The sequence below is a fragment of the Saccopteryx leptura genome, chromosome 1 (assembly GCF_036850995.1).
Source record: "Saccopteryx leptura isolate mSacLep1 chromosome 1, mSacLep1_pri_phased_curated, whole genome shotgun sequence".
NCBI classification, from domain to species: domain Eukaryota; kingdom Metazoa; phylum Chordata; class Mammalia; order Chiroptera; family Emballonuridae; genus Saccopteryx; species Saccopteryx leptura.
Window position 1 is genome coordinate 245,144,546 of NC_089503.1, and position 12,741 is coordinate 245,157,286.

The 12,741-nt window shown below is 50.7% G+C and overlaps 2 protein-coding genes across 3 annotated transcripts in view; one reads left to right on the forward strand and one right to left on the reverse strand.

The window, feature by feature from the left end:
* MOB3A (MOB kinase activator 3A) overlaps positions 1–10,243 on the reverse strand; it is a 19,011-nt gene extending 8,768 nt beyond the window's left edge. Inside the window, exons 1-2 of one of the 2 annotated variants that reach the window (XM_066342840.1) lie at positions 9,857–10,243; positions 8,585–8,673 (exon numbers count right to left, since the gene is read on the reverse strand). The gene's annotated coding sequence lies outside the window, so the exon portion shown is untranslated. The remainder of the gene's footprint in view (positions 1–8,584; positions 8,674–9,856) is intronic. The other variant, XM_066342832.1, reaches the window with a different exon arrangement.
* A 46-nt stretch (positions 10,244–10,289) lies between these two features.
* On the forward strand, positions 10,290–11,859 carry IZUMO4 (IZUMO family member 4). Its single transcript, XM_066360195.1, is given in 8 exon segments — positions 10,290–10,567; positions 10,569–10,695; positions 10,733–10,808; positions 10,895–10,944; positions 10,946–10,967; positions 11,552–11,604; positions 11,607–11,629; positions 11,811–11,859. Coding segments are annotated over 8 exon segments (462 nt in total). The 5' UTR covers positions 10,290–10,505.
* Positions 11,860–12,741: the final 882 nt, after the last annotated feature.

The following is a 12,741-nucleotide window of genomic DNA, read 5'->3' on the forward strand; positions in this document are numbered from 1 at the left end:
TTGGCTGCGGGAGGGGAAGAGAGAGACAGAGAGAAAGGGGGGGGTGTGGAGAAGCAGATGGGCGCCTCTCCTGTGTGCCCTGGCCGGGAATCGAACCAGGGTCCCCCGCATGCCAGGCCGACGCTCTACCGCTGAGCCAACCGGCCAGGGCCTCTTTTTATTTTACTTACTGATATATTTTAGAGAGAGAAAGGAGAGACAGAGAAACATCAATTTGTTGTTCCACCTATTCACACATTCACTGGTTGATTCTTTTATGTGCCAGGACTGGGGATTGAACATGCAGCTTTGGTATATCAGGACAATGTTGTTTTTTGTTTTTACAGAGACAAAGAGAATCAGAGAGAAGGATAGACAGGGACAGACAACAGGAATGGAGAGAGATGAGAAGCATCAATTATTAGTTTTTCGTTGCAACACCTTAGCTGTTCATTGATTGCTTTCTCATATGTGCCTTGACCGCGGGCCTTCAGCAGACCCAGTAACCCCCTTACTTGAGTCAGCGACCTTGGGTCCAAGCTGATGAGCTTTGCTCAAACCAGATGAGCCCGTGCTCAAGCTGGCGACCTCAGGGTCTCGAACCTGGGTCCTCCACATCCCAGTCCAACACTCATCTACTGCGCCACCACCTGGTCAGGCTCAGGACAATGTTCTAACCAACTGAGCTACATACCCAGCCAGGGGGTCAGTCTTAACCTTAAGTGGGCCCAGCCTACTGTTCTTGTGTATCCAGGCTAATACCTTTGAAATGTCTGAGTAATCTTTTCTCCCAGACTCCTTGGAAGGTAACGACCACCAGCTATCGCACTCCGCAGTGCTCTCTTGTTGCCTGCATACCACCTCTATTTACTGTAAATGCACATATGAAACCAAACTCAGTGTCATTAGAAAAAAGTGTCAAGTTGGGGTTTTGTGGGGCCTTTCAGAAGTCGGGGCCCAGGGCGCATGCCTGGTGCTCTCGCCATTAAATCCACCTCTGCTCACCACCTGTCCATTATTCCAGCTTCCACCTGTTTTATCCCAAATCCAGTGCCAGGTGCCCTCCAGGCTGGTCTCTCCCTCACCAAAGACCTCTGCAATGCCAGCATAGAGTCTGGACCATCGCCCTTCCCTGGTTTTGGTGAGTAGGCAGAGCCCTGGGCACCCAGGCTCTGGAGGGTGGGAAAGTGGTGTTTCTAAGAAGGGAAAGAGGCAGCCAGCCATAAACGCTCCTCTTGCCTGCTTCTCTCTGTTATGGAAGGACAGGACGGGGCCCAGCCTCAGATCCTCCCCCCCAGGAGACTCTGATTAAGAGGCCACCTCCCCTACCCTTGTCTCAGAGACTAGCTGTGTCCCCTAGGGTTGGGCAGCCCAGGACCCATTCTATGCCATGGGTGTGTGCACTGGACACACTGAATAGGGGCCTCACAGCACTACCTGTGACTGCTAACTGCCCAAGTGGCCCGCACACCTGCCCATGTGATGAATCTGCAAACCAAGGCACTACCAGGACACTCTGACGGCAGGTCAAGGGAAAGAAACCCCTGCAGGCCACACAAAACAGCCAGCCATCTTCCCCGTGCCCACCACCTGCTGGCACCATGGGGACAATTTCACAACCTTGGTCTTATTTCAGCCTCCAAATGCCCCTCCACATGGTGTGAGGGCAGCCCCACTTAGCAATGAGAAGACAAAATGGGGTGCTATACCCCTCGTCCAGCCGAGTGGGGTTGGCCACACCAGGCCACAGAGCCCCCAAGTGGCCTCTATCACATGTCCCTATTGATCTTGCAGCAAACGTTCCACACTGATGGAAATCCCAACACAATGAAATCTGGACCCCTAGTGCCCAGTTATTGCCTTCTATTTATTTTGGGGCCTCTTTAGAGATGGCTTTGGGAATTTAACCTTTGTCAACATCACCTGGTGACCTGGTTACGAGACCTGGGAAGACAGGAACCTCAGGCGCAGTGACAGACCTGCCCAGCTAAGCCTCATGGAGGTGGTAGCCCCACTGCCCCCACCAGGCAGGCCACCTTGTCTTTGTCCACATCCTCTCATGCCACTGCCCAGATGGTTCTGGAAAATAGGGCAGGGCAGCAGAAGGGGCTTGCAAGGCTCCTCCTTACCTTTCTGACTCTTTTCAGAAGGTAGGAAGTTTTTTTTAAGTGGAAGCAATGATTTTCTGAAAAACTTTCTATCAGAGTTCTCGTCTAAAGGCAAACAACATTGTATCACAAACACACATCCCATGGTAGAGAGGTTGCTGGCCAAGGACCAATCCATATTGCTGGTCCTATTACAGCTGCCAGGGGCCTTTCTCCTTGCTATTTTTAGAACCCCCCAAAGGGCGCTGGCATGGGGAAGGGTTTGGATAACCTTCTCAGAATTCAATGCTAAGGGCTCTCCTGACTCCCTAGTTGTTTTCACAGATGACATGTGTGTGGCACCTAGAAGCTTCTAGAATGATACAAGAGTACAACTTTTCTGACCCAACATATGCCCACTCCTCTCCCCCATTTTTTTCCTCAAAACAAAACATAGTTCCTCTAAGCCACAGAGGCGTTGTGCGGTGCGGCAGAGCCTGGCCCATTGCCACTTCCTTCCGGTGCCTTCATCCTGCCTCAGCTACTAACAGTGCCATCATCTTGGGGACACTGCCCTAACCTGGTGGTGGGGGTGGGGCTGGAGGGACAGGCCCCAATCTGGGAGATCAGTCCCTAGGTTCAGGCCAGCAGTCCAAGTGTTTAGCTGGAAGATGTTTGTGGCCCAAAGTCTGCCCCAGCACAGTCTCCCACCATCCTAACATTCATTTTTAAATATCACCACAGCGCCCTGTGTGGGAAGGCCCATGCTATCCTACAGGGTACTTGCAAGATTGGCTTTGGGCCTTCCCCTGCATAGGGTGGGGATTTGTATTTTGTTGGCCTTTTAAGTTCATGTCTTGGTTTTGTGGGTGATGTTCTCCAACATGTATTGTACAAAGGCATGAAGTAAAGTTTGTAGGGGCTGCTTCCAGACCAGGTGCTGTTGAGAGGTCCCATAGATTCCAGTCCTATCGACATATAATTTACATCCGTAAATTCTACCCCTTTAAAGTACACAAATCAATCTATGATTTTAGTAAACTCAGGGTATGCAACCATCCCCAATTCTACAACATTCCAATCACCCCAAAAGACAGTGTGTCTATCAGTAGTCACTCTCCACCCTCTGTTAAAGGTTGAATCGTGTCCCCCCAAAAGATATGTTTAAATCCTGACCCCTGGGCCTGACCAGGCGGTGGCGCAGTGGATAGAGTGTCGGACTGGGGATATGGAAAACCCAGGTTCGAGACCCCAAGGTTGCCAGCTTGAGCACGGGCTCATCTGGTTTGAGCAAAAGCTCACCAGCTTGAGCCCAAGGTCGCTGGCTTGAGCAAGGGGGTACTCGGTCTGCTGAAGGCCCACGGTCAAGGCACATATGAGAAAGCAATCAATGAACAACTAAGGTGTTGCAACGAAAAACTGGCAATTGATGCTTCTCATCTCTCTCCGTTCCTGTCTGTCTGTCCCTGTCTATCCCTCTCTCTGACTCTGTAAAAAAAAAAAATAATTTTTTTTAAAAATCCTGACCCCCAGTAACTGTGAATGAAACTTTGGAAATGGGATCTCTGCAGGTGTTATAATTAAGGTAAGGTCACACTGGAGTAGGGTGGCCCTAATACAAGGACACATGTTCTTAAAAGAAGAAGATTTAGGCCTGACCTGTGGTGGCGCAGTGGATAAAGCGTCAACCTGGAAACGCTGAGGTTGCCGGTTCAAAACCCTGGGCTTACCTGGTCAAGGCACATATGGGAGTTGATGCTTCCTGCTCCTCCCCCCCTCCTTCTCTCTCTCTCTCTCTCTCTCTCTCTCTCTCTCTCTCTCTCTCTCTCCTCTCTATAATGAATAAATAAAATATTAAAAAAAAGAAGTCCTCCTAAGCCCAACCTTAAAAAAAATAATAATAAAAAATTAAAATTAAAATTAAAAAAAAAAAAAGAAGATTTGGACACAGACACACAGAAAAGATGGTCATGTGATGATGGAGGCAGATGTGAGTGATGTGTCTATAAGCTCAGAGATAACAAGGACTGCCAGTAAGCCACCAGCAGCTGGGAGAGGCAGAAAAGATCCTCCGCAGGGCAGGAGTAAAGAGCGCACAGCACATGGAAGTGGGCTGGGATCTGAATCGGGCATTCCTACATCCCCACCTCTGCTCTGCTCCACCAAGACAGAGAGGGGCTAGGGTGTGCATGGACCAGTATCCCGCACCTAATAAAGAACTCCTCTCGTCTTGACCTATGGTGGCACAGTACATAAAGCGTCGACCTAGAACACTGAGGCCACCAGTTCGAAACCCTGGGCTTGCCTGGTCAAGGAACGTATGGGAGTTGATGCTCCCTGCTCCTCTCCTTCTCTCTCTCTCTCTATTTCAAACTCTCTCTTTCCTCTCTAAAATGAATAAAGTCTTAAAAAATTTTAAAAAATAATTAAATAAAAAAGAGCTCCTCTCTCAGGCCCTGGCCAAGTTAGCTCAGTTGATTGGAGTGTAATCCCCAAACACCAAGGTTGCAGGACACAATCCCCATTCAGTGTACATACAGGAAGTGATCAATGAGTACACAAATAAGTGGAACAACAAATGAATGCTTCTCCTCCCCAACCCCTCCCCCCTGCCAGCCAATTCTTCCCTAAAATCAATCAAAAAGAACAACACAGCCTGACCAGGCAGTGGCGCAGTGGATAGAGCGTCAGACTGGGATGTGGAAGACCCAGGTTCGAGACTCCGAGGTCGCCAGCTTGAGCGCGGGCTCATCTGGTTTAAGCAAAGCTCACCAGCTTGGACCCAAGGTTGCTGGCTCGAGCAAGGGGTCATTCGGTCTGCTGAAGGCCTGCAGTCAAGGCACATATGAGAAAGCAATCAATGAACAACTAAGGTGTTGCAACGAAAAACTAATGATTGATACTTCTCATCTCTCTCCGTTCCTGTCTATCCCTCTCTCTGACTCTCTCTCTGTCTCTGTAAAACAAAACAAAACAAAACACAACACAACAACAACACAAAAAACCCTTCTGCCTGACCTGTGGTGGCTCAGTGGATAAAGCACTGACCTGGAATGCTGAGGTTGCTGGTTCAAAACCCCAGGTTTCGAACTGGCCAAGGCGCATACAAAAAGTAACTACTATGAGTTGATGCTTCCTGCTCCTATCTCCCTTTCTCTCTCTCCTCTAAAATCAATAAATAAAATCTTAAAAAAAAGAAAGAATAAAACAAAATCCTTTCTCTGCTTCAGTTTCCCACAGGAACAAATACAGTTTTGTTTGACAAAACCATGTCACGTGGGGGACAGAGAGGAACATGAGAGAGGCCATGGGTCATTAACATGTCCACTTAGGAGCTATGCCTTCTTCTGACAATGCAGCCAGAAGTTTCAGGAGATGCTACTGCATCTTCACAGACCAGAGGCATGTCAGGAAGGGCAGGACACATGAAAGAGCACCCCCTGAACTCCCATCTACACCGATGCCCCTTGTTGGCTGTCCATGCTTCCTTTTAACATCGAGATCCTCGGATATGAACTGGACTGTGCACAGACCTCACAGGCAGGAGGTAATAAATGAAAGGAGTCACAGCTCTGAGCCATCCACTCAAGGGTCATACTCTCTCCGGGGTGCTGTGAAGAGCTCTCAGCAAATCAGCTACAGCTGTGGCTCTCACATGGGGTGGTCCTGCCCCCAGGGGACACCAAGCAAAGTCTGTGTTTGTCACACTATGGGTGTTCCTAGCACTGAGTGGATGGGAGCCAGGGATGCTGCTCAACACCTCACAGTGCCCAGGATGGCCTCCTACAGAGTGACCAGTCCCAAATATCTTACTGGGCACTTGGGCCACAGGAGTAACCCTGCCCCTCCCAGAATTCAGTTTCTCAAGTCATCTTCCCCTTTTCGCTTAAGCTATCTGAACTGTGAAATTCCAGGAAATCAGAAACAGAGATCACCAGCTGGGGTATGTCTGGAACTTCCCAGAGTAAGAACCCAACTTCCCAGCCCCTGCTGGGGGATTTAGTTAAACCTCCATTTTATGAAGCTTTGGAGATGTGAGAACAACTCCCAGAAGATGATTAATGACCGACTTTTCCGTGAACTTAAGAGCTCAGCCTCAGAGCATTTCCACATAAAAAACAGCCAGCCCTAAACTTTTTAGAAGATGAATTGTCTATAAAGTTCAGGAACTTCTTCAAATCCCCTGAGAAAAAGAGAGACAGAGGGGGCTTAGATTTTAGCTGGTCACAGTTGGGCCATGTGGTGCATGAAGAACACTGAGCTCAGCTTTGTAGGAGATACAAAGACAATAAAGAACTCTCTTTTAGGGAGGCACTGATAAAAAAATAAGCTATCGGCCCTGGCCAGTTGGCTCAGTGATGGAGCGTCGGCCTGGCGTGCAGAAATCCCGGGTTCGATTCCCGGCCAAGGCACACAGGAGAAGGGCCCATCTGCTTCTCCACCCCTCCCCCTCTCCTTCCTCTCTGTCTCTCTCTTCCCCTCCCGTGGCCGAGGCTCCATTGGAGCAAAGATGGCCTGGGCGCTGGGGATGGCTCCTTGGCCTCTGCCCCAGGCGCTGGAGTGGCTCTGGTCGCAAAAGAGCGAGGCCCCGGAGGGGCAGAGCATCGCCCCCTGGTGGGCAGAGCATCCCCCCCTGGTGGGCGTGCCGAGTGGATCCCGGTTGGGCGCATGCGGGAGTCTGTCTGACTGTCAATCCCTGTTTCCAGCTTCAGAAAAATACAAAAAAAGAAAAAAAAAGAAAAAAAAAGCTATCAGCCATGAAAAGACATGAGGAACTGTAAATGCACATGACTAAGAAAAAGAGTACTTGTCTATGAAGGTGACACTGACTCCAACTCTAGGACATTCTGTAAAAAGGCAGAACTACACAGACATTAAAAGGTTTGGTGGGTGCCAGGGGTTGGGGAAGGGAGGAATAAATAGGTGAAACACAAAGATTTTTAGGACAGTGACACTATTGTGTGACACTGTCATAGTAGACACATGTCACTATACATTTGTCCCAATCCACAGAACGTACAACATAAATAATGAACCCTTATGTCAACCATGGATTTGTAGTAATAGTGATGTGTCAGTGAAGGTTCATCCTAGCAACAAATGTCCTGCTCTATCTAGTATGGAAGGCTGACAGTGGAAGAGGCTGTGCATACGTGAGGGTAGAAGGTAATGGGAAATCTCTATGCTTTCTGCTCAGTTATGCCATGAGACCAAAACTACTCTGAAAAGTAGTCTATTAAAAAATTCGTAGGCCCTGGCCGGTTGGCTCAGTGGTAGAGCATCTGCCCAGCGTGTGGAAGTCCTGGGTTTGATTCCTGGTCAGGGCACACAGAAGCGATCATCTGCTTCCTCATGCACCCTCCCAACTCTTTCTCTCTCTTTCTCTCTTTCTCTCTCTCTCTCTCTCTCTTCACCTCCTGCAGCCATGGCTCGAATGGTTTGAGCAAAGTTGGCCCCTGGGTGCTGAGGATGGCTCCATGGCCTCACCTCAGATACCAAAATAGTTTGGTTGCGGAGCAACTGAGCAGAAACTCCAAATGGGCAGAGCATCACCTGGTAGGGGGCTTGCCGGGTGGATCCTGGTTGGGGTGCATGCCGAAGTCTGTCTCTGCCTCCCTGCCTCTCATTTAATTAAAAAAAAAAAATGTAGCTAACATTAATTCACCAATTACAACACACCAAGCATTTGGCTAAATTATTTAAGTAGCTCACCACTTTGAAGAAATTACTAAAGCCACAAACAGGAAGCAGAAAACCACGAAGTTTAGGGGAGCAAGAGTTGAACATACATTTGCAGAAATAAACACCATGGAAGGCACTAGAAATATATATATATATTTTTTTTTACAGCGACATAGAGTGAGTCAGAGAGAGGGATAAACAGGGACAGACAGACAGGAACAGAGAGAGATGAGAAGCATCAATCATTAGTTTTTCATTGCACGTTGCAACACCTTAGTTGTTCATTGATTGCTTTCTCATACGTGCCTTGACCGCGGGCCTTCAGCAGACCGAGTAACCCCCTGCTGGAGCCAGCGACCTTGGGTTCAAGCTGGTGAGCTTTTGGTCAAACCAGATGAGCCCACGCTCAAGCTGGCGACCTCGGGGTCTCGAACCTGGGTCGTCTGCATCCCAGTCCGACGCTCTATCCACTGCGCCACCGCCTGGTCAGGCAAGGCACTAGAAATATAATGTGCGCCATGCTTAATTTCAAATTTTCCAGTAGCTACTTTGAAAAGAACATGAAAAGAAATAGGTGAAATCAATATTCACAATATATTCTATTTAACTTAATGGCAACAAAATATCATTTTAATACCTAAGAAATATGGAAAAAAAATTGAGATATTCTGCTTTTTAAAAACATACAAGTCTCTGTGATCTGGTGTGCATTTTGCATGTATAGAGGTCCTAATTTAATCCAGCCATGTTTCAAGGGCTCACTAACCACATATGGCCAGTGGCTGTTGCCCTGGACAGCTCAGCTCCAGAATGTTTTAAAAGAGGGGAAAACCCACCTGTCAGAAGACAGAAGCAATGGGACTGGTGTTGAAGTGGGTGTCTATTCAGACCCCAAGAAAAAGAAAGACAGCCATCAGAGCAGGATCTGGGTAAAAAAACAAAAGATGCCTTCCCTGGGAAAGGAGAGAAGCAGGATGCCCTGGGCGCAGATAGGGGACATGGCAGCCAGGACTTCCAATTGCTGTGTTCTCACTCAATACTCAATACACTCCTTTAATGAGTTCTGATAACATGCACAGGCTACCGTAAACACATGGAGAAAAAGTCACTCATTCCTTAATATGTCAAGGTGGAGGGGCATGGGGTTCAGGGCTCAGCACTGAGTCTGTAAAATGGGCTGATATGAGCCCCTTTATGTTGGGTGAAGGGAGGGTGTTGGGTGAAGGGAAAGATGAAAAAGCGGCTGCCTAGAGGCCAGTGTAACACCAGCAAGTCCAAAACCAGAGAGTACAGACAGGCCCTGGGCTGTGAAATATGCAGAAGTGCATGCGCGACATATTCAAAATTTACCCGACTATGTGCTTTGAAAATGTGCAGTGCAGCCCTGGCTGGACAGCTCCTTTGGTGAGCATTGGCCAGAAGCGGAGGTTGCAGGTTCAATCCCGGGTCAGGGCATCTACAGGAATGGATCGATTCTCCTGTCCCTCTCTCCCCCCCTTCCTCTCCGCTAAAATCAATTAAAAAAAAAAAGTCCAGAATATTACCCCCAAAATTAACACTAGTTCCCTGGGTGGTAGATCACCCATGATTTATTTTCTGCTTTGTGACTTTCTGTATTTTCAAACCACTTTCCCTCTCTTTCTCTTTCAGTAACATTTTATAAAATACATGGTCACTTAAAACCAAATTCCAGCCCAAGCCCACCAGCCAGTGCAGAGACGGAGTTGCTAAGTCCCTTCAATGGGCAGTGAGTCCACTGCCAATACCTCCCATTCAGCCTTTGCCCAGTGCTCAGTGACTCCGGGAATCAGGAAGCAAGAAGCGTGCTTCTAAAAAACCGACTCCCCGTGGTTTGGGAGCCCTGAAATCCTGCAGATTTGATTCAAACCAGTGGCTGGGGTCTAGCGATTGTTAGTAACACGGCCGGGGTTTGGCTCCAAAATGACATCTGTAGCCACGAACTCGAACGAGGGCTCACAACTCCCTTCCCGCCGTCCGAGTTCGATCATCCTGAGGGACGAGAACTCTGATCTCCCGCTTTCCCCCCAAGCCCCCCGAGGTCTTCAGCTGTACGCCGCACGCGTTCATCCTTCCGAGAACCCACTTACCTCCTCACACCGACTGGCCGGTCAGCGTTCGCCTCCGTCCTCTGTCTTCGTCCCCAAACCACCGTCCAGAATCACCCGCCGTCCACTAGCGCAGGCGTCGCCTCCCGCCGCGGAGGAACACTGCGGAGGGACCGCCCGGCCCCGACCCCGCCCGGCCGGACCTACTTCCGCTACAGGCCGAGGCCTCCCCGGAAGCGGGACTGGTGGACGGAGGTATAAACTGAGAGAGGTCGCATTAAGCATCCGCGCTCTATGCTGCTTGGTAACCGGGGGAGGGCCGTGATGCCATTGGTTAGTGCCCGCGGTTCGAAGGATAGGATCGTAGTTTCTGCTGTGCTGGGATTGCGAGGCAGAACCTCGAGCAGGGGCCGGCCTGGAAGGAGGTGATTGCACCCGCTGTGGGCGCCAGGACTGGGTGCGATCTGAGGGCGGGGCCACTCCGGGGAGTGGAAAGTTTTTGGGAGTGGCGGCTCGTGGGAGGGGCCAACAGGCCGAGCTAGCGCCCTCCGATGTCCGTAGTGGGGCTGGGTTTGCGCCGGGGACGGTGCAGAGGTGCATCCCGGGGTTCAAAGTGCGCATTCGGTTGGTGATCAGCAGAGAGCCGTGGCGCGGGAGGTGTAGGTACGTGTCTCTGCTGTTTCTGGGCTTGATGGCTGCGCTGGCCTGCGGCTGCCTGTACTGCCACGGCAACTTCTCGAAGTTCTACCGCCATCAAATCCCGATGGGTAGGCGGGATACCCGTGTCGGGCTTGCTGCTCACCGACTGGAGCCAGGACACGATGAAGAAGCTGCACCTGGCCATCCTCGTGGAGATCAGGGGGTGCGGGGATCCCGCCCGGGCCTCTCACCCGCCTCCTCCTCCCGACCCCTTCCTAGGAAAAGCTGGACCAAGTGGCAAATGCTGTGTACCAAAAGACGGATCATCTGTATTAGGGGAAGATGTATTTCCCGGGCAAGGGGGAGGCCCATCCGCTCCAAAACACTCCGGTTCACCCACTGCTGGAACCTGACTTACCTTCTCCTGCTTCACCCCATCAGGGTATTTCCCCAAAGAGCTCCAAGCCATCTTCTAGGAGTGGGTGTGGGTCAAGAAAGAATGCCGTCATTGAAAGTGAGCTAGTGAGGGTTGAGGGAGGGGTATACCTTGGGGGATCCATGGTTACAGGAGTATTTCAGAATCCCCTTATAGGCGGACCCAGCCAGGGCGTGACTGGGGCTGGAGTGATGTGGATAGGGCATCAGGGCATTAGAACTCAGAGCCTGCAGCCTGCATAGGACTGGACAGAAATCCGGGGACAGGGCATCTCCCTGGGGGAAGGGACCCCTTCCATACTGTGGGCACCAGCAGGGACCCTTGAAAGATAAATCTCATCTCTCGCTTCTTGCCACCTTCCCCAACCAGTTTGGACCAGGTGTATAGCTGCCACCCTGCCCTGTAGTCACTCCATTCCAGGCTAGGGACCACTCCAAGTGACTGATGGACAGACCCTGAGCCTTGGGCAGGCCTGAGAGGGAGGGCTGCAGTGGGGGACAGGCTGGCCTTGCTAAGAAGGTGCCCTTCATACTCTTGTCCCCACCTACAGGCCTCATTTATTGTCAGCATCACTGGCGAGTTAACCTCTTTCCAGGCCATGGGGCACAGGGGTAACAGTTTAGGGGCTCTGAGGCTGAGAGGCCATCTCTCATGTGTTGCAGGTATCTTTCAATATGAGGCTGTCTCCTGCAGCAGGTGGATGGACTTACACATTTTTTGTGCTTTGGCTACAACTACGAGTAAGGCTCAGGTGCGGTGGTGTGCCGTGGCCCCCACTGTCCATGAGGTCCAAGGGTCTCCCTAAGAGGCCTCTCCTCCGCCTCCTTCCTGCCTTTCATCACCTGGGTAGGATGATGGGGTGGACATGACTGGCTCTCTGAATTTGAGGCCACACCACATCTATGCCCCAAATCCCCACAGGTCGTCAGTGCACTGGAAGACAGCTGTGCAGTGCCTCTTTTTCATGTGAGTCATTGTGGAAATAATTGGCACAAGTACCCCCTTCCCAAACCCAATATGAATTTTATCAGAAGTTGTAGTAGGGTGAGTGTGGAGGCAGCTACCAGGAGGCAAGACCTGGCTCAGGGTCCCAGCCCCTTCCTCCCTCAAGGGTCTCTGAGCTCAGCTAGTGGTACAAGGGGGACAGATCATCCTGGTTAAAGGGTCCCTCACCACAGAGGCTGATCTTAGCCCTGCCCCGAGTGGGTGGTAGGCCTGTGGACAGAACTTAAGAGAGTCCTCTCATGATGGATATGTCCCAGTGGCATGGATGTACCCCAGTGGAGGAGCCTGGGGGCCACAGGCACTGCTTGGGCCCCCAACTTAGGACTAACTGGGGCCCTGTCTTGATTTTTTTTTTTTTAAGGGCGTGAGACAGACAGGGACAGAGAACAAGAAGAGGGAGAGACGAAAAGCATCAACTGGTAGTTGCAGCACTTTAGTTTATTGATTGCTTACTCATACATGCTTTGACCATGGGGGAGGGTGGCTCCAGCTGAGCCAGTGACCCCTTGCTCAAGCCAGTGATCATGGTGTCATATCTATGATCCCATGGTCAAGCCGGCGACCTTGGGGTTTTGAACCTGGGTCATTAGAGTCCCAGGTTGATGCTCTATCCATTGCACCACCACCAGGTCAGGCTGTCTTGATTTTTTTTTTTTTTTTTCTTCATTTTTCTCAAGCTGGAAACGGGGAGAGACAGTCAGACAGACTCCCGCATGCGCCCGACCGGGATCCACCCGGCACGCCCACCAGGGGCAATGCTCTGCCCACCAGGGGGCGATGCTCTGCCCATCCTGGGCGTCGCCATATTGCGACCAGAGCCACTCTAGCGCCTGAGGCAGAGGCCACA